At 34.3% G+C, this 24,125-nt stretch overlaps 1 protein-coding gene across 1 annotated transcript; it reads left to right on the top strand.

The window, feature by feature from the left end:
• Window positions 1-93: 93 nt before the first annotated feature.
• Window positions 94-23,520, top strand: LOC106669351. The gene is made up of 6 exons (XM_014398766.2): window positions 94-162; window positions 8,663-8,708; window positions 10,581-10,774; window positions 10,830-10,939; window positions 14,357-14,477; window positions 23,235-23,520. The coding sequence occupies exons 2-6, from the start codon at window positions 8,663-8,665 to the stop codon at window positions 23,451-23,453; spliced, it is 690 nt and encodes a 229-aa protein (XP_014254252.1). The 5' UTR covers window positions 94-162; the 3' UTR covers window positions 23,454-23,520.
• The last annotated feature ends 605 nt before the right edge of the window (window positions 23,521-24,125 follow it).

The raw sequence follows: 24,125 nt of genomic DNA, 5'->3' as shown, positions 1-24,125 counted from the left end.
TGAAAGTGTTTCGGGTCTGCGACGGCCAATCCGGTTGGCGTTGACGCTTGACAGAAGATCGGATGGCTGTATTAAATTGAATTGAATGAAAGCAGTAGGGGTGAGAATTATTTAATTGCTTCTCCCGAAATAGACCGCAGTAGGAATCGGCTTCCTCGTAAGGTAAGTAACGCTCAGTGAGATTGTCAAATTGTTCCACTTTTTTATGCTTTTATTATCTAAGTTGTTAAAAGTTTTCTGTTAAAAAGGGTATGCCATTGCAAAATGACATAAATGGTTTATTATATTAGTTTATATTATTAATATTTTACCACTGATTTGGACCAATGGCTGAACTGTTGATTTTCTTAAGGTTTTCCTTAATCCAAATTTATTGTTGTATGAAAGGATCATGACATGAGGAGGTAGTTTAGCTGCTAGCATAATGTAAAAATAGAGTGAATATAGTTTGTAATGTTAATTAAACCAAGATTTACCTTATTGAAATTTTTAACATAGCTAATAATCATTTTTATATATTTGTCTTTTTATAGTCTGAAAACGTGGCAAAAGATTTTTGATCTATTATAGTAAAAACCATTTATCGGGTGAATACAATAAATTTCACACGTAAAAAGATCTTACAAAGTTCTTTTTCTACAAATCGGCCACACAAGGATCATCGTTTTTTTCTCGTGGTTTGCTAAACTGAATTAAAAATTAATTTTTCAAAATTATTGTAATTTCGGTCTAATGGGGTATGTTGACAGCTGAAATTCAGCAATTTGGCCTATCAGTTTGTCTCTGATCACATCTTCAGCATGATTTTATTGCTTGAAAAAACATTTTAATTAATTGCAAAAGAAATTTTTTACCGTTAATACAATAGTCAACACTAATATACACATGGCCTTGGAATTGGACCTGTCAAAACTAGTACTCAAAAGGAGAAATTTGAAGAGAAAAAGCAGTTTTTGAAAATGAGCTTTGTATTAAACAACTAAATGAATGCTTTTGTTGTTTTTTCTTGTATGTGCAGATATGATTTTTTGGGGGATAAAAGTTGAAGTTAGGTGATCTGCGAGTTGGTGAAAGCTATGTTGAGCTGGCATCTGTGAATCTGTCTACATTTGCGGTTTTAGATGTTACTCAGACATGTTTTGGCTTTATTCCATCATCTATGAGGACTTATTTCCTTGTTTAAAAAAAATACCTTTCTTCTCTGAATTCCTCCTACGATCTTATTTCTTGTGTCGTCCAATTTCCATGCCCTTAGCACAATTGTTTCTGTTCCTGTCATGTACATTTACTTGAGCATTTATCAGCCTTTGCCCTTCTGATCCTTACATGATTGATGCAGAATTTGAGAGGCGAAATCTGCATTGTCATCTGAATTATGATATGATTTTTCTTTGGCCACTTAGGAACTGGAGGACAATCCAGAAGGCTGATATTTGTTCTTGTATTACTGGAAAATATAATGGGAAACCAATGCTAGCAGTCCTGGGTTTAAACCCTGGCACAGCCCATAGCTTTTTAATTGATTATAGTATGAAACCCAACGGATAGTTGAATGTTAAGCCCTCCTATATGACAGGAATTACTTTACTCAAAAAATTATGTTCATGTTGATCCATTTTCCTACTTATTTGGTTGTTGATTAATCTGCTAACATACCATCAGGGAAATGTTAGAAAATATTTTTCTATACCTTAAAACCATAAAAAAATTGTTCAAAAGTGTGTAACAACTTAATGTAAGTTGCAAATTTATAAGTTAGGTAATTAGGCCATGGATAACAATATTCAATTTAACAGATCTTCAAGGTTGTAGAGGTTTACTACTTCCAGAACCACTTGACGACATAGCAGATTCAGTTAATTACGTTTAATTTTTTAATTTCCCATCTTAAATTAAAAAAAAAGAATGTGTAATGTAATCATACTAGTGTAATTTTGAATTATTGACACCAGCAAAAAACATGGGACTTATATCCTCATCCTTGATGCACGTCAATTCTATTAAGTTAATATTAGACATTTTTTTTAATGAAGTTCTACTGTAATTTAAACTGGCCAGTGCCACACTAGCAGCAGCCTCCATGCCATTAGGGCACAAGCGTTTGACTTAATGTAAGTTCAGAAATCATCTGTGAAGTAGTTAAGCCATTAATATAATATTAAAATTATCTTCAAGTCTGAAGATACCTGTCTGATTACCTATTCATCACCTTGATATTATATCTCAAATAAATAGAATACTGCGAGTTGTGTAATGTAATCATAAAAGTACAATATTTTCTAACATTGACGCCAACAAAAAACATGGGAGTCATAATTCACTCCTGATGCACATAAAAATTATTGTTCAATTTGATTTTTAAACATTATACCAATTATGCTTTAAGCCTATAAGTTTAAATCTGATCAATCTGGAAAGTATTTTTTTAACGTAACAAATTTTGTAAATGAGGTTCCGCAGAAGTTTAATCTGGATACTTGAGCCACTCTGCCATCAGGGCACAAACATATGATCATAAATGCTTAATGGAGTGTAAGTAACGACTGCTGGTTAGTTTAGCCAATGGTATGTTAAAATTAATTCTTCAAGTCTGGAGAGGTCCCGTTCCAACAGTTGAGGTCATAGCAAAGTAGCAGTTAGAGTTAATCATACGTTTAAAGTTTGTCCTGTCACCAAAATACAGAAGGCGATAGTTGTGCAAACATAAAGGAGTAAAGCACTTTGAAAGTATTTTGTTATGAAATTCTACAGAACTTTAATCTGGTTAATGCCAAACCAGTTTCCCTGTCATGAGGGCACAAACATTTGACATTTAATTGCTTTAAGACATAATGTAAGCTGTTAATTCATTTGCCAGATTGTTTAAACTTTGGTATGTGTTAAAATACTTTTTCCAGTCTTCAAGGTTTATTCCCAATTCAGCTCACAGCATACAATATGTGCTGGTAAGTAAATGAGGTCAAAATGTTAGCAGGGCCTGCTTGTTGAAGGATTGCATTTCTTAATTGATCCTAGTACAGTAGTTTATGTAGGATAAAGGAACGTTGTTTTTTAATTTATATTTTATTTATTTGGAGGAGGCAGAAGTGACTGGACCTAGATGTTAAAAGGCGCTTGTAGCTTTCACGGCCGTTAACTTCAATTTGGAATCTGTCTGCGTCGAGACGTTGACTCTAGCAGCAGGTTCTGCAACTTCTTTGGCCGTTTGCGTCCCGGCGCTTCTCGACGGATTCGACCGGCTTATTACCCGGACGGGGGCCGGTTGGCGGAAAATCGGGCCGAAGACGAACGGTTTGAAATGGGTGCAATCGTTGGCTCCCATTTTTCCTCAAAATTTGACAACAGTGTGGAAATCCCTGTTCTCAGATCCGACCGCATGAAAATCAAGAATAGGAGAATGATTTTTTCTTTTTATACTGGCTAAATTTGGAATGTTTATAATTTTAACATTTCGTGTTTCAAACGGGTAAGAACGAATGATAAATAAGACCACCTAGTATTATATCGAAAGCATTTACTTCTAGTTCTTCTTCTAACACATGTTTTAATTTAAATTTCCCAAATGTTTGAAATAAAAAAGATTAGAAAAGCGCTACTCAACACTACTATAATAGCAAAATTCGCAGCAGATATGTTTCTTTACTTGAGAAAAAACAGTAGACTCCATAACCTAGACCTGACAAACCCCAAAAAGTGTTGGTTACAGATTTGGTACAAGTAACCAAAGAATTGATAATAAACAAAGAAAATTATATACTACCAACAACTGTTTATCCACCTACTCTCTCTCTCTCTCTCTCTCTCTCTCTCTCTCTCTCACACACACACACACACACACACACACACACACACACACACACACGCACGCACGCACGCACGCACACATAATAAAAGAACACAGCAGAACAGGTCCAGAGGTTGTCAGTTTTGAACAGTTTTAAAACGGCAGGCATTTGACTAATATGAACTTTTAAGATACTTATTTTCTAAACTATTACAATTTTAATTGCCCTTATGTAATAAATTGTTTTTAACATTTACCCGATGATATAGGCACAAATATTTTTTTGTTTTTTGTTCTTAACTTTACATTATCCTATCGGAACAGGAAACAATAGTAGGTTGATAATATCCAATAAGTGCACAGATGTATATAGGAAATTATGTATCAACGAAGAAGACAAAAAGTATTAGACTCGTAATATCACCTTGACGAACTCCGCATCAGAATCAACAAGGTTTTTTATACACAAATATACTTGCCATTCATTTTTTATATATGTAATGAAATTTTGGTTAAACCAATTTTAGATTTACGTATTTTTTACCTTTTCAGTCATGAAGTAAAATTAATAAATGTTTGAATTAATGAAACTCTTTTGCTACAAATCTCAATTATTATAGCCGTGTTTTGGGAATCAGTCTATTTGTCTCTGCCATTAAGGATTAAGTCAACAAAAATTGCGGTGGAAATACGTTTTGTGATGAGAAAAAACAGTGGGCTCATGACGTAGCCCTACGAAAAGTGTTGATAACAGTTTGTGTATTTATTCGTTGAATTAAAACGAAGGATTCACAACTTTGCCTGTTTCGGAACGTTTTGTTCGTTTTTTAAAGTGCCTGGAGGAATATCAGACAAAAACTCAAGCGGAAATGCGTTTTGACTTGAGAAAAAACAGTGTACTCATAACATAACCCTGACGAACTCACAAAAATATTTCGGTACAGGTTTATATTTCTGCATTTATCCGTTCAACTTTTTACTGTCCTATCGTCAAAACTGGAAAAATGTACGCATAAAAATACAAAATGATCATCGACGACAACAAAACCATGGAATAAGTAACGTTGCCCTGAGGAAGAATCTGAGTGTGATACAGTTTTGTAAAATAGTGTAAACTTTTCACACGACCAACTCTCAACAACGGCAGATATATAAACTGAAAAAAGTTTATAACGAAAATGAATTGTGCAAGGAATCGACACCAAGAGTTGGGAATGAGTTATTTAATTTAATATCTTATCTTCAATAAATGGAAAGGTAAAAGTTGAAACAAAAGTGTAAGTTAAAAAGTACAGGCTTGAGGGAAAAATACATGGGACTCATAACTCAACCTTGTCGCACCCCAAAAAAGTCAGATAATGCACGAATTAGGCCAATAAGCCTTGTAATTCGAATCAGAGCGAGAATGTGTGATAATAAATTACATCAATCATGAAATTTTTTTATTTTCCTGGAGTGAACTTTATCAACATTTTTAACTCTTATGGAAAAAAACAGTAATCTTCTGAAAACTAGATGCGATGAGTTTGATAAATAAAATAGTAAAAAAAAGGAGAACTTTCTGTAAATTTTTAATCAACGTGCTGAATCTGTATTAACTCGGTCATGCAATCGACGTGAACACGTGAAGGTGTCGGGCAAGACGACCCACTTCTTTCTGACATCCAACTTGATACTTGATATTGAAAAAAAAAAAAAAAAAAAAAAAAAAAAGAAATCGAAAACCCTAACAGAACATAACACAAGAGCATGTGTACAAAATAAGCAAACCCTTATGAAACTACAAATAAGTGAACAATACGCATTAAACAAAAAATCATATTAGGCATGATATTATTTATCTGAGGATCTTGATAGATTTTACAGGGATTCGTGCGTTTTTTCAACTGTTGTTTGGAGTAGATGATTATCAAGTAAAAATTTACGAATTGATTTGCAGTCGTCTAATGTAACATGGTTTAGAAATAAAGAATAAAATAAAAATATAAACATAAAATAACTGATTATAAGTGTTTTGTCAATAAAATCAAATTTATTCCTTTCAAATTCAATTTAATGTTTTAAACATAGTATTTTTGTCTTTTCTTAAGAAAAATTCTTAAGAAACTTGATGGAACATAGAATGGATTCATGACAATCTATCACCCCGAAAAATAAAACAGTGGCGTAAAATTCTTGGACGTATTATTTTATAACTATTTAAATTCATTATTATTTAAAAAGTCTAGTTTAAAAGACCGTGGAGAGATTCGTGGTGTCCTTTTATTTGCTAAAGTAATGAAACAACGAAAAATTAATGGAAGTTCTATTTTATTTTAAAGTGTTGGAACCAATTAATTTTATAATCATAAAAATAGATATATAATAAGATAATCAGAAAATCAATGATATATAAATAGTCAACTCAAATACTCAATAAATTAATTAACAGATAGTCAAGAGATAAAAAATAATAGACTCGTAATGTCACCTTGACGAACTCTGCATCAGAATCAACAAGGTTGTTGAATACAAGTATAATTGTCGTGCAATTTTGGTTGTCTGTTTTAGATTTCTATATATCTTTTTGGTAAATTTGGCTGACACATTTGAAATATTTATATCTCTGTCATTCCTTGACTTATTAAGGGGGGAGACAGCAAAAGTAGCGGTGGAAATGCGTTTTGTGCACGAGGAAAAACAGTAGACTGATAATATGGCCCTGAGGAAGTCCCAAAAATAGTTCGTTCCAGGTGCATTTCTGAATTTATTCGTTCAGTCTTTTACTCAAAATAAGTATGAAATTACAAATTTCTCATTGATGACAAAAAAAAAAAAAAAATTCATAACGTCGTCTGTTCCGGAATGTTTTGTTCCTTTTTCGAAATGCCTGTAGACAAAACTTGTCAAAACAAAATTTAAAAATTAGACCGACTTCCTTTAACATATACACTCGGAAAGATCTTACACATTAAGAGAGCAGCAGAAATGCGTTTCGTATATGAGAAAAAACAGTGGACTGATAACATAGCCCTGACGAACCCCTCAAAAGATTATGTTACAGATTTGTATCCGATCACCTTTTTACACTGTCCTATCCCCAATATTTAAAAAGTTTAATTATAAAAGTACAAATTTATCATTGATACTAATAAAAAAAGAGGGTTTCATAATCCCTGATCAACTGCACATAATAATCAGAGTTCGTTATAGATTTAAATTTTTCTATTTATTCGTCAAAATTTTTACTTTCCTTCCCCAGGCATAGGAATGAAAGTTCAAATTTATCATTTGAGCAGCTATAAAAAGCAGGTTTTATATGATCATTTACGATATTTTTCTTAACTATTAAAATTTTAATAGCTCCGCAAATTGCAACTTTTATGTTAGAGTTTAATCGTATTCAGTATCACTGAAAGACCTATAAACGTTTTATCATTCCATTCCATTTATTTTCTGATCTGTGCTATTGTCATACAAGTACAATAAAAACGATATTGGTAATAATTCTCGTTGCTGTTTAAACAAGTCAAGTATCGCGTTATCAAATTTTATAACTTTCTATCGTTTTTTAACAATAAAATTTAATTCCCTAGTTTTCGTGGTCCGCTTGACCAATTAATACCTTTCAATTAATTAAGGTTTTTAGTTGAAATAAAAAAGTCAGAAAGTTGAAAAATGGCAAAAAGGAGGGAAAATTCAAAAGGTGGGGTTGAGATGGGAAGTTAGTGTCCGAGTGGATCGAAGTCTCGATAGCTCAGGCGGTACAGCAGCGGCGTATCTATCGTGGGTTCGAATCCCGCTCGTGACACTGACTTTTTATCTCAACTAAAAACCTTAATTAATTGAAAAATAAAATTTAATTTTTAAGAAGGCATTTTTTTAAACTTGCCTTTTCAGACATAAACTCGCGACGTGATCATGTCTGAAATAGCAAGTTTAGAAAAATGAATTCTGAAAAATTAAAATATATTGTTAAAAAAACTTATAACGTAGAAGGAATTCAGGGCGTTCTTTCATCTTTGTCGGCTTTAATAGCGATTTGTGAAGTAACAAGTTTTATTATTTTTCGCGTATGCTTGTGAATTCAACAATTTTAATGCAAAAAACACATCCTTCCGCTTCCTTTCAGATTGTTTTTTTCCTCGAAATCCCTTGTTGCCCATAAACTTTACGAAACCCTCTCCAGGACGGGCTGAATCGAAACAATAGTTCCAATGAACACAAGAAATTATCACTTATCGCCCAGCTCGTCAAAACAAACGTAAATTTTCTTCTCATAATTTGGTTTATTAATTGGAATCGATTTTTGTATATCAAACGTTGGGCAATTTGAGGGCGTTTGGCAGGGAAACTTTATGAATCCGCCGTTTTTATTCTTGTACAAAATTGTTTAGATGTATTGTTACCAAATTTTAATTTTGTAAAAATATCTTCAGTATTGACAGAATAGAACGATCTTTATCTTAAACAATCTTAATTGACTCCTTCAACCTGATGATGAGCTAAAAGCTCGAAATCCGCATCGTTGAAAACAACTTACTGTGAGTAGGAACTATATTTTTAAAAAGGATTCAATCTTAATCCTGTTCACTCCAAAGTGGAGTTCGTCAAGGGTACGTAATGAGATCTATGTTGTTGATTCGCCGATCTTGTTTTGTACAATCTGTCAGAAGAACTTGGTTACCTACCGGCCTATTAAATACGAAAAGTAAACGTTATTTTGTTATGATATCCGATTCTTTTTAATTTATGCACTCGGTTGATAATTTATTACATATGTTACGACGTGAGGTTTATCTTGGATGTAATAAAACAAAAATTTGTAGGATTTATTAAAGAATATTTTCTTTTTGGTAATCGGTAATATATTTTAATTTGTTTCTTCATCTTTTTCAGATGTTGCCTTTTGTTTTCTCTCTCATCGCAGTTGTTGCCGTTACGGGTAAATATAATTTATTCAACACTGAGAGGCAAAAAAGTGGCACTCTTAATATTTATAATTACCTCTTAGACAATCCTCCATTGATTATCTTACAAAACAATATTTGGTCCGTTTTAAAGGATTAGAGGTAAATAAAATACAGATAAAATTTCCTATTTGTGTTTACAATTGGATTTTGTAAATAAATCTTGGAAGAGTCTATCTATTATTTGTTGGGTTTTCTGTAAAGCTTCTATCTAGCGTTTCTGTGGTTTAAGTTGTACCATTTTGAAACTTCAAATTTGTTTGAGTGACGGTTTTAAGTGATACAGATTTGGCTAGTTGGAAGATGGAAGAAGTCAAGGGTAAGTGACCCAAGGGTCTTCCATTGCTACAATATAGCGGACTCAAGAAGGCATGGATCAGGTCACCATCGTGTCAAATCTCTGAGAGTAATCCTTTTATTGTTTCGAAGTACATCGACATTCTACCGATGTGCAGATCAACAACGTCTTCAACAAGTTAGAAATGTCAATGCCAGTTTACGCACTGTAAGACGAAGACTTGCCGAAGCTGGATGACGTGTGAGATGGCCTGCCACTAGTCCAGAACTGACAAAGCCTGACGGTTCGGTTAATTTTCGCAAGAAATCACATCAATTGGTCTGAGCAAGATTGAACTAAAATCTTGTTTTCGGATAAGACAAGTTTTTGTTTGACTTTGACTTTGACTAACGGCCGAGAAAGGGTTTAGAGTAGAACAGGAGACGGACATCTACCCGGAACAGTTTCACTCAGGAGAAGCTATGAAGGTAGTGTTAAGTTTCGGGCAAGCATCTCTTTGGAAGGTCGCACAAACTTGATCTTCATCGAGGGTTCCTTAACTGGTGCGCGATTTGAAGATTTGTTATCATAAGAGGTTGTTTCTCATATGGCACTAATTGACGACAGTTTTATTTTTATGCATGAAAATGCTAGGCCCTACATAGCTAAGATCGTTTGTGACTATTTGGATCGGAATTCAATGTTTGGAATGGCCGGCATGTAATTCCTGTCGAACACTTTTGGGACGAAATGGCAAGAGGTAAAAAGTTCCCCAATGGCGCTGTTGGAGGAGTATGAAAATATTCCACAGCACTACATTAAAACCTCATAAAATTGATGCCACGTCAAATGCAAGCAAGAGAAGATCAAGCAAGAGAAGCTCAGAAATGAATTGAACATTTTCTTCATTGTTCCCTTAGCAACATTTTTGGTACATGGTAAAATTCGAACGGTTGTAGGTTGATATGGAGAGTTGGTGTCCGAGTGGATTGAAGTCACGATAGCTCAGGTGGTAGATCAGCTCATGACACTGACTTTTTTATCTCAACTAAAAACCTTAATTAATTGAAAAGAATTTATTTGGACAAGCGGACCACGAAACCTAATAAAATGTAATAAGCAAAATGAAATATACTTCACTAAAGCTCTCCGTGGCCATTTCATTTGTCACCGAGAATCAAATAGATTACACGACATTTGAAAAATGGCAAAAAGAGGGAAAATTCAAAAGGTGAGGTTGAGATGGGAAGTTAGTGTCCGAGTGGATCGAAGTCACGATTGATCAAGTGGTAGTGCAGCGGCGTATCTAGCCGAAGATCGTGGGTTCGAATCCCGCTCGTGACACTGACTTTTTTTTCCCAACTAACAACTTTAATTAATTGAAAGATATTAATTGGTCAAGCGGACCACGAACACTAGTGAATTTTTGTTAAAATTGTTTTACTCAGTTTAATTTTTTATTTAGCTATCTTATATTTTTCTTCAAAAATATCCATTAATTCTTTTTGCCTCTCAGTGTTTTTTTTACATTTTTTTATAAGACTATTATTTAATTTTTTCTTCAAATCAGGCCATCCAAATGTTAACGGGATAGAAGTCGAAGTTGAAGAACTTTTCGAAATGGTACCCCACGACCAGGTCCTTTCACTGGGCATGGAGTACGCCATGTCGGACGAACAGGTCAAGTCTGTGATTAAGTACATTTCCGAGCCCAAGTTCAAAAGCAACTTCGCAATGCTGCAAGGCAGTCCGTCGTTCAGAGAAGTAAGATTGTCATTAAAAAAAACAACAACTTGTTTTCACTTTTGAACTTTTTCAGCTCATTGCCGAAGGCGCCCAGTATAACATCGACGGCCTCTCTCTGGCAAACAAGATTAACAAAGCTCTCCAATTGCCACCGATATCGACTTTTTCAACATCAGAGAAAAGGTTAACAAAAATATTCTTTTAACATTAAAACAAAATCGCTGTGATTCTAGTAATTTTATTCTAGCCAAAATATTTCAATCTAATCAAATCATTAATTTAATTATACTTTACATTTTTCGTTGAAGTAATTCAACATTTTCGTTATAAAGAGCAAAATCAATAATTTACAGTTAGTTCCTTTCTGCATTTGATCGCATGAACGTAGGGAGAAAAACAGGGGGCTTATAACGTGGCCCAGACGAAACCCCTCCCCCCCAAAAAAAAATAGTTGTCACAGATTATTATTTCTGCATTTATTTGTTAAAATTTTATCTGTTCATTCTTATGAGAAAAGCTTAAGCATAAAAGTACAGATTTATTCTTGAAGTTCTGTTATATCAGTTTTTAAATGTAGTTTTAATTAAAAAGTCTTTAGTAGACATGAACACGCGACGTGATAGGACGTAGTGATTCGTAGCGTTCTTTCATCTGGCAAGATAAAGTAGCGACGAAAATTTAGTAGGAATTCTATTTTATCAGTTTTTAAATTTAATTTAATTTAAAAAGACTTTTGTTGACATGAACACGCGACGTGATAAAACATGAGTGATTTGTTATTTCAACTGGTCACAACACAAATTTCATTTATTATCAGTTTTTAAATATAATGTTGTTTAAAAAGTCTGATCAATGATATCGTAATACAGATAAATCACCTTTATGGGCGGGGTCGTCTGAGAGACTCTTGCGTGTCAAAAGCACGACCTGTAGATAGCCCTCCTGATCGTCCTTACCTGATTAAGAATAAGCCATATGCGGTTGACACAAGGGCACCTGCTTCTTCGCCATTTGTTGCAGATTTGTGCAATAGTGTATTATTATTATTATTCTCTATACTAAAAAAAAGTAAAATTTAAAGAAACGAAACGGCTAGAATAACCAGGTCTAGAGGTAGTACTACAAAATATAGCGATGAGTAGTGTGGGATTTTCCAGCCAGAAAAGAACTAGATGTTTTGTCACCTTTTTATTATTTGCATACACGACTTTTCGGAACGTTTTGTTCTTTTTTCCAAGTGTCATAATAAGTTGACAAAATTTGTCAAACAAAATTTAAAAATTAGCCCATCTTGCTTTAATATCAATACTCGGAAAGATATTAGACATTAAGAGTGCAGTTGAAATGCGTACACGAAGAAAAACGCGGGCCTCTTAATGTACCCCTGAAGAACCTCCAAAAAGAATTCGTTACAGATTTGTATTTCTGTATTTATGCGTTTAACTTTTTACTGTCTTAGCCTCCAAATAAAAAAGTAAAATATTAAAAGTACAAATGTATTATTGATGACAACAAAAAACTTTGGATTTATAACGTTTTGTTCCCTTTTCATAATGTCTAGGGTAATATGTAGACACAACTTGTCAAAACAAAATTAAAAATTAGACCAACTTCTTTTAACATAAACGCTCGGAAGGATGTTACACAGTTAGACTGCCGAAATGCGTTTTCTACATAAGAAAAAACAAGACACTCATAACGTAGCCCTCACGAACCTCTTAAAATAGTTACAGATTTTTATTTTTGCATTTATTCGTTCGAATTGTTATTATTATATTCCCAACTATAAGAAAATCCTAAGTATCCAAGTATAAATTTGTTGTTGATGTCAAAAAACAACAACAGTGGATTCATAACGTAGCCTTGACGAACTCCACTTAAGAATCAATGTGTGTTACAGATTTGCATTTCTAAATTTATTCTTTTAACTTTTTACTGTCTTTTACCGAACAAGAATCGAACTAAAATTAAATTAAAAATTTATCATTGGCGTTAACAAAAACATGGGATTTATAACGTTGCCCTGACGAAATTCACACATGAAGCAATTATAGTGTATTACAAATTTATACAATAGTGAACTAAACTTTCCATTGTTCTTGCTGTCAACAACAGTAAGTATATAAACAAAAATGTTTTTATCGGTATTGAAATTTACTTTTTAAAAAATAGATAGTCTTTAGTTAATAGAACGTCGAGAGATTCAAGACGTTCGAGACGTTCTTTCTTCTGATGTCATCTAGTGTAAGATTTATAAAGTATAAAATTCCGTTATTTTCAGCCCATAATAGTTTAATATTTGTTAAGAAAGAATAACCATCCCTAAGAAACCTAACCATCCCTAAGAAAGAATACATTTTAATATAGCAATAAAAAATAAAAACCGATTATATACGTATTTTTACTATTAGTTCTACTTTTTGAATATAATTTCTTTCATCTGTTTGGGAATACTTCACTTTGTTTACGTCAGCCAGGATTTCGTAAAACTTTACTGTTAAAGAGCGACAACATTTGTTATTAAATAATTAATGACTCTATATCAGATGAAAGGTAGTTCAGACATCCCTTCGTTTCTTCCTATCTTCTCAAGTCTAACGGAGTCAATCATTTTTCATTGGATTAAAAAAAAACGAAATTCATTTATAATATTTATTTTTAATCAGTTTTTGCAATTAATTTTATTTCGTTTGTACAAGATTGAATACACTTGTTGGGTATGACCAGGAACGATTAACTGCTGACCAATTTTTCTATTTAGTTGTTAACCACAGATCTAATAAGAAAAGCAATACCTTGGTTTCAAGAAAATTAGAAATTTCTATGAAACAAATAAATCATTACAGAAAACCAAAATATTGCTGGTTTCCGACGACTGGCACTCTTTTAAAAGTTGAAACCGCTGGCCTTCAAGCATGTAATCTGTAGAAACTCGAACATGTTAAAAATGCGGTGTTAAGTCCACTTTTATTACCCTCCTCCCTCCAAAAAGAATATTACAAGGTATCACGGAAAATACGATTCATGGCGGAGCCGGTCTTAATTTACATGCAAATTTTCTGCAATAAGTTCGTGGCGTAGTTGAAATTTCCAAGGCCCGGCCTGAAAATTTATCGCGTCAAGACAATAATAGTTATGATGGATAGTTTCATCTTATCTTCAACCGGTGAAGAATCGTTATTTGATGCAAGCCGCTAACAGTATCAGCGCACGCTAGCCGAATCTTGAAAACTGCATCTTCTTAGCCCAGTTTTTCACCCTCCAGCGCCTAAATTAGACACGTTCGGTACAAAACGTTCATCATATTTTATTAACAAGTTATATAACTAATTTCAAACCGTAGGAACAAAATTATTTTGGGGTGTTAAACGTAAACGGTTTTCAAATAGAAACGTATGCCAACATGAATGACAAACGTCCTCCAGACATGACAGGGCGACATCGTATATCACCGGCGTCCACATCACATCCCCATTGTTATTTATTGCGATTTAGTCTTAAAGTTGAATTTTTTTCGGAAATACCTGGAGAGCAAAATAGTTTCTGGACAAATGAAGAAATTTTTTTTCTGTTTAGTCAGAGTTTTTCCTTTTGTTTCAGGACGAAGAGATCGACCGGAGAAGGTGTCATCGGGCTGATTAAAGACACGTTCGAAATAATGCCGATATCTGATATAAAAGAGTCCTATAGGTACAAAGTGGCGGAAAACGAATCTTTCAAGGTAGAACAATTTTACGTTCAGCTAAAATAAACTTTCGACTATTTTGTACACAATGAAGTTTATTTTGTTTCGAAACATAAAAATTATGCAAAGCGGCGAACATGGTTGAAAATTTCATTATTTAAAACGCGAACAGGATAACAAGTTTTCCCCCAAAGAACATGCTTTTCGCGAGCTGTACAACACTTTTTCTTGACCAAGGAATTTGACTTTTAAAGCTAATTAAATTTACTTTGGCTGGATAATTTCTATATAACATCGAAACCTAAGATAGTTTAAATAATTATTTTATTGTTCAAGTTTGCTCAAAACTTAAAAAACTTAAAGATCTTTGAAAGAACATCGTTTATTTTGTCATTTTACTAAAATTTATATTTCAACAAACGTACCAAATCTATTTCATATTAAAAGACGATCAGGGATGAGGCCAATTAAGAAAAAAAATCGGTTTTCATTGAGTTTGACCAACGGCATGAATCCTTCTACGATCTATTATCAAATTTTGCGGGTGGTCTACTAACGAAAACGAAAAATTGAAACCATATCGAACGAGATCAAACAACCAGTTTTACGAAATTGTACACTTCAGCGCGACATTGAAGAACACCAGAAGAAAGAACACCAATCCATCTGTGGTCTATGATAGCAGGAGGTCATACAAACTGTTACTCCTTTTTTCAATACCAAATCCCCCTTCACTCAGATTTGAAAAAATTCTTGTAACCCTGGAGAGAGAAGATAAAAACCAGGGAAGAGAACCCAACCGATTCAGGACCAAAGTTAGTTTTATATGTGAACGAGGGTTAGTTTTGTACAAGAATTACAAGAATGTTAACTTTAACATGAAAAAAGAAAAAATGGGGATTAGAAAATATATTTGCATAAGTGGGTACTATAATCGGTAAGTGCTTAAAAGTTCAGATAAAAGTTACATGTTCGATACGTAAAAAATACCAAAAATTAAAGATACAACGTTGAATTGTATGAAATGTGAGCACAATAAAAAATTTAATACAGAAATTTAAATTGCACCAAAGGCATAAACTTTATAACCCTGTAAAGTTGTATTTTTGGACTTATACAGTTTTGCCCAAGAGAGCAGATATAGACGTAGAATAATAGGACCTAAGTTCTTACAAGTAGGATTTCAGGAATTAAGATATGCAGGATGTCAAACCCGATGTCACAGCGTTGAGGAGTGTCGAATGCCAAAAACAAGCTGATGACTTGATACTTAGATCAATCCAAGTCGAATGCGATTGAGTAAACGTTTCTCCAGGATTTTCTCACAAATAAGTAAAACATTTATAAACTATTTGATATTATAGGGTTTTTTTACTTAATTTATTTTGATCTACGTCTGTACATGTATTATAAATAATCAGCAGATTATATTTCAATTTATGTTTGTGGCATTACGGGCGTTATACAGAAATTAATTAAGGTTTTTAGTTAAGATAAAAAAGTCAGTGTCACGAGCGGGATTCGAACCCACGATCTTCGGCTAGATACACCGCTGCTCTACCACTTGAGCTATCGTGACCTCAACCCTCGAATCCCGCTCGTGACACTGACTTTTTTATATCAACTAAAAACCTTAATTAATTGAAAGATATTAATTGGTCAAACGGACCACTAAAACTAGTGAATTTAATAAGTAAAAATGAAGTATACCTTCACTAAAGCTCTCCGTGGCCATTTCATTTGTCGCCGAGAATCAAATAGATTACACGACATTTGAAAAATGGCAAAAAGGAGGGAAAATTAGAAAGATGGGGTTAAGATGGGAAGTTGGTGTCCGAGTGGATCAAGGTCTCGATAGCTCAAGAGGTAGAGCAGCGGCGTATCTAGCCGAAGATCGTGGGTTCGAATCCCGCTCGTGACATTGACTTTTTTATCTCAACTAAAAACCTTAATTCATTGACAGATATTAATTGATCAAGGTCACGAAAACTAGTGAAGTTATACAGAAAGCTGCCCATTATATTTGATATTAATCATTTAAGAGGTCTCTTATCCATATTCTTTTCAGTCTATCACATGGTAATTGTGAAGAATTGAGTAATCGTATTTGTGTGTTAATGTGATTTTGTAATTTACTATTAAAATGACTGTAATATGTTTCGATAGATGAAAAAACCCCTAAAAATCGAAAAATTTTTTTATTGTCTTTTTCAATGTAAAAGGTTCGTAGGCACGTATTTTTACGTAGTTTTCAAGAAAAACGCAAAAAACATTAAAAAATCGGAAATTTTTTTTATTGTCTTTTTCGATGTAAAAGGCTTTTAGGCACGTTTTTTTTCAAGAAAAACGCAAAAAACATTAAAAAATCGGAAATTTTGTTTATTGTCTTTTTCGATGTAAAAGGCTTTTAGGCACGTTTTTTTTTCAAGAAAAACGCAAAAAACATTAAAAAATCGGAAATTTTTTTTATTGTCTTTTTCGATGTAAAAGGCTTTTAGGCACTTTTTTTTCAAGAAAAACGCAAAAAACATTAAAAAATCGGAAATTTTTTTTATTGTCTTTTTCGATGTAAAAGGCTCGTAGGCACGATATTTTACGTATTTTTCAAGAAACGTGATGAGCTAAAGGGCTCGAAATCCGAATTGTTGTGAAACAACTTACTGTGAGTAGAAACCATCTTTTTAAAAAGAATTGAACTCCACACCCACTCTATCATTCATAATTTCTATCACAGAAAGTTGTTGCTCGCTCAAAAACACTTTTCTATCCTACTTAATTAAACTTCGACGGGGTGGATGTAAAGTTTGATGAATACGGATCTTCACAAGAAACGTTTTTGTACCTAAGCCTTACGATTCAATTATTGTAATATAATATTCAATCATCATAAAAATTATTGTTAATACTATAATGTCATTTATTTATTCTTCTACATAATTATTATCATTAGGCTTTAGGTTTCATTTGCTTGAAAAAAGGTTTCATTTGATTGAAAAAAGTTTCATTTGGTTGAAAAAAAGTTTCATTTGATTGAAAAATGCTATATAAACTTATATTGATTATAATTGATACACCCAATCAGCCCAGAATTTAAACAAGGAAAGAAAATAAGTCATCTGAAGAAGATATTAGAAAATTGATGAAGTAATGAGGTGCTGGGTGCTTTTCTCACAGGAAGAAGTTTGATTATGTACTTAAGACGATATATCGACGGAATTTTAAAATAACTTCTTAACTCTGAAGTACCGTTAATAGAAGAAAGTAAATCGGGTTGCAAGGTCGCCCATTGTCCAAATTTCGATCCAAACAGACTGTAACGTTTAAAAATCGATCCGCCCTAGTTTAAAATTAGCCCAACGCATCAATCCACCAACTCCATTCTGTTTATTTATAGCAAGGGCGTGCTGGAGTTTGTCGTATCGGATCGGTAACAATTTTCCCCTACAACGCGATTCAACCCGCTCATTGATCCTGACAGATTCCGAAGTGAATTTCTGTGTCTATATTTGGAGAGGGCAGGATTCGATGGCCGACTCGGACGGCAGCACAATTGCCAGGAATCCCGCTCATTTTCTACCGGCCCTTTGTGATCCGACCAATTCCGAAACTTTTACCCAGACATGAAACCACTTCGGATAAACGTAAAAATGTATCAAATGAAAAGCCAGGCGTTTGCGTTTTATTACTGGCCGCATATCTCTTTTCTAAACGCTTTAAATAAAACCTTTCATACAAATAACAATAAAACTCTTTGTACATTTATAAATTATGTATGTACTTTTAACTTACTAATATGTATTTTTTATTTAAAAATCAAAAATAAAATATTTGATTTTTCTTTATTGCATTTAGATAATATTTATGCGATTATAAACTGCAAACATAGTTCAAAAACACGAAACGAAAAAGCGCCGCGAGCTATCGTATCTGATGGTCATAATTCAAAAGCATATTTTTATATGATTGTTTGACAATTAAACTCAATAAACAAAATATGTGTAAAACTTTGCTACGTTGTTGGAAATCAAAGAAAATATTTTAAGAAATGAAAGAAATGACAAATTTTGCACCTTCTGGGCAAAACAGGATAAATCAAATTTTGTCAAAACGAACTCATTGCTACAATTAGAGAGGGGTAAACTCGACGAATGGTAGGACTAACTACCGGCCACTGGTATCTGAAAAAACACCTACACAAAATGGACGTATTCAATGATGATTGTATGCAATGAGGAGAAAGAAACAGCCACCCATATTATCTTCGAATGTGAAGCAACCGTACAATGTAGACATAATCTGGTATACAAAGAAAACAGGGAAAGGAACTGTAGTTAGACAGTCAATGAGCAAGTACTCCTTAGAAGAAGGATCGAACCGAAAGACTAAGGAACTAAGAAAGTACAACAAGCCAGAAGACTACAGTGCTTGCTGAACATAAACCCCCACATACTAGTCGTCTAACATCGTCATAAAATTTTCGCCAAACGAGACTATTCCAGTGAGACTTGAGGCCTGATCGATATAATTGATAAATTAATTAAGGTTTTTAGTTGAGATAAAAAGTCAGTGCCACGAGCGGGATCGAACACACGATCTTCGGCTAGATACGCCGCTGCTCTACCGCTTGAGCTATAGTGACTTTTATCCGATCCACTCGGACACTAACTTCCCATCTCAACCGCACCTTTTGAATTTTCCCTCCTTTTTGCTATTTTTCAAATCGCGTGTAATCTATTTGATTCTCGGCGACAAATGAAATGGCCACGGAGAGCTTTAGTGAAGGTATACTTCATTTTAACCTATTAAATATTAAAGATTTCACGACATTTGAAAAATGGCAAAAAGGAGAGCAAATTCAAAAGGTGGGGTTGAGATGGGAAGTTAGTGTCCGAGTGGATCGAAGTCACGATAGATCAAGTGGTAGAGTAGCGGCGTATCTAGCATCGTGGGTTCGAATCCCGCTCATGACACTGATTTTTTATCTCAGCTAAAAACCTTAAATAATTGAAAGATATTAATTGGTCAAGCGAACCACGAAACCTAGTGAATTTAATAATTGATTAAAGTTATTAAAGGAAACCTAGGTCAGGATAAAAATATGTACGACAAAAGTGTATTGTTCAGGGTGTCCTTTTTAGATGGCCGGGCTGAATTTCTTTTGAACCAATGAGCCATAAAAAAAGTGTTTAATATTTTGAGGTCTAGTTTCGAATGTTTACCTTTTTTGGGAGAAAAATTATATTGGGTACCTCAGGCCTTCTTCAAAATTTCAAATTCGTTCGTACACATCTTGACGCATCATTTTGAAGGATCTTTTACGCTGAAAACAAGGTGCAATTGGATTTTAAATTAGTCAAAAAATGACAAAGTTATGGCAAAATTAAAAAAAAAAAAAAACCCCAGCCGCTTAGTTGATATTTATTAACCATATTACTTGTCCGAACAGCCTGCCTTGCATAAAGATGCAAAGATTTGCTATTTTTAAATACTCTTCACTGGTGCTGATGGTGATAGGGTCAGGGGAGATGGATTGACAAGCATTTTCTATCCTTTGCCGCAGTTCTTCAAATGAAGTTCAACTGGGTTAACATAACAGCATAAGATGTAGATGCAGATGTAATTTTTCAGGGTATAGTATACTGCGCCCTTTAAGAGCTATTGTATCCCCCATTCTCTGCCTAAAACACATCGGTGAGTCCTATACCATCAAGAAATTTGATTAATAAGCCCGGTTTCAGTGGTTGAAGTCTTCTATGGTCACCTTATACATCCCAAAACATTTCCTCCTGCGGGCTAATGTAGCTCCGTAGTTTGTTAGTAAATGTGTTGGTGTCTCTTCTGCCTCCTTGCAGAATCTGCATGTGCCATCTTGGATTGTTCCAATTTTCTTTAAGTGTCCGTTTAATCTGCAGTATGTTAGGAATCCTGTTAGAATTCGCAGTCTGTTCCTGTTTCCTTTGACACATTCTGTGATTTCTTTCTTACCAAAATTGGTTAGAAGATTCTTGGATTTCTATGTCCAATGAGTGAATTCCAAAGTTCCCTCATTTTCTTTTTGTCCTTCTGTCTGAGATATTCGTTAATAGTGTGGATTCGTATGCCACAGAAGGGTTCGGGTCTATCAGCGGTGTGGCAGCCCCTTTCCTTGCAAGGGTGTCCGCTTTCTCGTTGCCTTCTACTCCCATGTGTCCTGGGACCCAGCAAAGGCTGACTATTCTGCATACCTAATATGTTTAATTTAGTTTTGCAGTTCAGCACCATCCTTGACCTAATGATAGCTTAGTGCTTTGACGGTTGCTTGACTATCTGACATGATAGCTATATTCTTGTTTTTGTACCCTTTACTTAGATTGAATTGAGTACATCTTTCAATTGCATGAATCTCAGCTTGGAAGATACTGGTGTGTTTTCCCATGGGTTCTGAGTATTTGGTTCCAGGTCCAAATACTCCTGCCCCCGTACCTTCTTGTGTTTTAGATCCATCTGTGTACCAGAGGATGGTGCCATTTTTAAAGGAGTTATTTCCCTTTCTTTCCCATTCTTTTTTGGTACCCAGATAATTTGGTAGAATTTTTGGTTAAATTCAAATATCCCGATCATGTCGTCTCTTGGAGCCATGAGTGACGGATGGTTTTTCCATGGTTTGTTGCTATTCTCCTTTTCAGTTTTATTCCTGTTGGAGGTTTCTCTTTGATAATTAGATGATGGTTTTCTGCGCTGTCCTTTCTACCATAGCTCTGTATAGTCTGGGCTGATAAAGCAGAACAAATAACCAAAAGGAAAGAATTCACAAAAATACAGAGACTTGCATCTGCATAACGGGAGCAATGAGAACATGTCCTACAATTACTGAAAAAGTACTGGGGATTAATCCCCCTTCAGCACATTGTAATAAGAACAGCGCAGAAAACCAACAGCATAATCGCTGTTTTTTTAATGGCTCTCCAGTAAAAAGTCAAGTGGAGTTAAATCGGGTGACGGAGCAGACCAACAGATCACGCCATGGTGTCCTATCCACCTATCCTGGAAGTGACGGTTCAAATAACGACTCATCTGCAATGGTGTGAGGTGATGGATGCATCAAGCTGGATGCATTCTTTGTCGTCGTTGCAGAGGAACATCATCTAATAATGTTGGTAATACCTCCCTCAAAAATTTTTGGAATTGAGCACCATTTAAATTATTTCCAATTAATTTATTTCCGATAAGTCCGCACCAAACGTTGATCCTGCGTACTACCTGATGACTAGAAGAGTACGAAATTCTCGGATTTCCTTTGCCCACGTTCGAAAAGTCCAACGGTTTAGTATGCCATTAGAGGTGAACTTGGATTCACCAGTCCATAGGATGTATGGAAGAACGTTTTCTTCATCCTCCCAAATCGACGTTTGTGTAAGGAACCTTAGAAGATGGCCTGTCATAATCAGAGTCCCAAGTTCCTGGACAAGATGAGACCGATACTGCTTAAAATTGTAAGTCTGGAATATATATTTAATTTTATTTTTTGAAAAACATAAAACCCTTCCAACATTTCGGAGAGAGGAATTAGGATTTTCGCGAACATACAGTTAAATATTCATCTCCTCGTCGAAATTACGCTGCCGGTTTCTTGGTGATGGAACAGCAACTGATCCTTTATCTCCTCATATTGCGATCAACACGAATAAACGTTTTTTAGTTTACTCTGGGGCGATCAGGAAATTTATGGGAATATAAATGACTGTGCAATACCACCACTATCAAAAAAGCAGATGTACATATCAACTCGCTGTTGATCGGAAAAATGTGCTTTTCGGTTCATTTTGGATGGAATATTGGATCTAACGAGTAGATAGTATTGTAAAATTTATTTACTTCCAGGGATTAAAATTTGCTCTCATAATATTAGTTTGACAAACAATGACCGAATGTAAACATTAAAACCAATTAATGTTTACTTTAGCGAAGAAGCAAATGGTTAAAATTAATAACGAACAAGCGAAAGGCGTTTTTTCAAACTTTTTGCCATAACTGTTTGACCATTTTAAAATCCGATTGTATCATTGTGTTGGCGATGGCCAAAATAATTTGTCAGGATGTAAGGCCAGTATTTAAAATTTTGAAGTTGAGCTGGGCCTGAGGTACCCTGTATAATTTTTCCCCTAAAAAAGGTAAAAATTTTAAACTAGACTAAAAATATTAAACATGTTCTTTTTTTTTGATTCAAGAGAAATTCAGCCGGGCCACTTAAAAAGGAAACCCTGTCTACCACCATATTTACGACTCTGTAGAAAAAAACAAAAAAAGTACGTCTTAGCCATATTTTTTGAGATGCAGGGAGCTTTTGATTCCGTAGAATGGATGTTACTTGAACTTAAAAAGAAAGACTGCCCTCGAAACAACTTCAGAACGATTACGAATTCGAATGGCAGGGAAGCGGCAATCGTAACAAAGTACATCATTTCTTGGCGAAAAATAACAAAGGGCTGTCCTCAAGGATCTATCTTGGGTCCTCCTCAAAAAATTAAAAATTGAAGTTGCTCCTTTTGTTGACTATCTAGTGGCTCACATTGAGGTCGATACCAAAAAGGATCTCAAATTAAATTCGGAAAGTATTCTTATTGCAATAGCCCAATGGAATAAAAAGGCCAAGTTCACAATCTCCCTTGAATAATCCCTTTAACTTTAACCTTAACAATGAATTCTAACGACGAAAGTTATATCTCACATGAAAATTCACACTCATGAGCAACAGGAATCGTAAATATATGGATTTTTTCAAATGGACATAACACATTTTGTTTATTATTTCAGGTCTTCATGGACAGCGTCCTAAGCGGAGAAGCCAAGAAGGTACTCAAGCCGTTGATGATGTCAAAACCGTTCCTGGACACAAAGAAGGACCTGGAGGATATGGGAGTACCGCTTGAAGAGATCGAAAAGTACCTCGAGCAACAGTTGATCGAATTTTTTGACCTCGACAAACAGGCTTCAATGAGAGAAGAGGTGCCTATAAAGGATCCAACAGAATAGATTTTTTTGTCTATATTTTTGTTTCTCTTGTAAGCCCATAAAGGCGTAATTTTAAAATAGAAAATAAAGTCGAATTAAATTTCCATTCTCGGAGTTTGATTTGTTTTTACTCTGATTTGAATTTAAAATTTGATAAAAGCTCTGAGGTTAATTGTTTTATATTTTCACTTCGTTTCGAACAGAGAGACTTTTGAACGGGTTTAAAGTGCGTTAACCACTGGCTTATTTATTTATTTTATTGAATTAATAACTGGATGTGTTTATACGTTTTTTTATCTCATCCGGCTTAGCAGATAAAACAGTTCTACGCCCTCTCTAAAAGGTTTTTCCATCCGCTTGTTAAGCCTTCGGAAAAATCGAAGGGAAAAAAGTATAAAATAGGACCGTAGCAATAAGAGCTGGCACGAAGAGGAAAATAAACACGGAGAACTTCTACTTCAATTTCAGCTCTGATAAGAAAACTTAAGTCGCACAGTAGTTCAACTGAAAAACAACAGTTTGCCTATGATTTTCATTAGCCATGTTAAGACTGGATGTAACTTATTTCACTTTATGACATAATTCCAACAAGAAGGGATTTTTTGCAAAAGAAATATTTGATTAGCTTCGTACTGCAATAGAAAAATCTACGTACTACATAAAATGACTTTTTATTGTATGTCAGCTAATGTC

Source organism: Cimex lectularius, unplaced genomic scaffold, assembly GCF_000648675.2.
Source record: "Cimex lectularius strain Harlan isolate CLEC.00 unplaced genomic scaffold, Clec_2.1 scaffold198, whole genome shotgun sequence".
Taxonomy (NCBI): domain Eukaryota; kingdom Metazoa; phylum Arthropoda; class Insecta; order Hemiptera; family Cimicidae; genus Cimex; species Cimex lectularius.
This window is presented reverse-complemented; position numbering and strand designations above follow the sequence as displayed.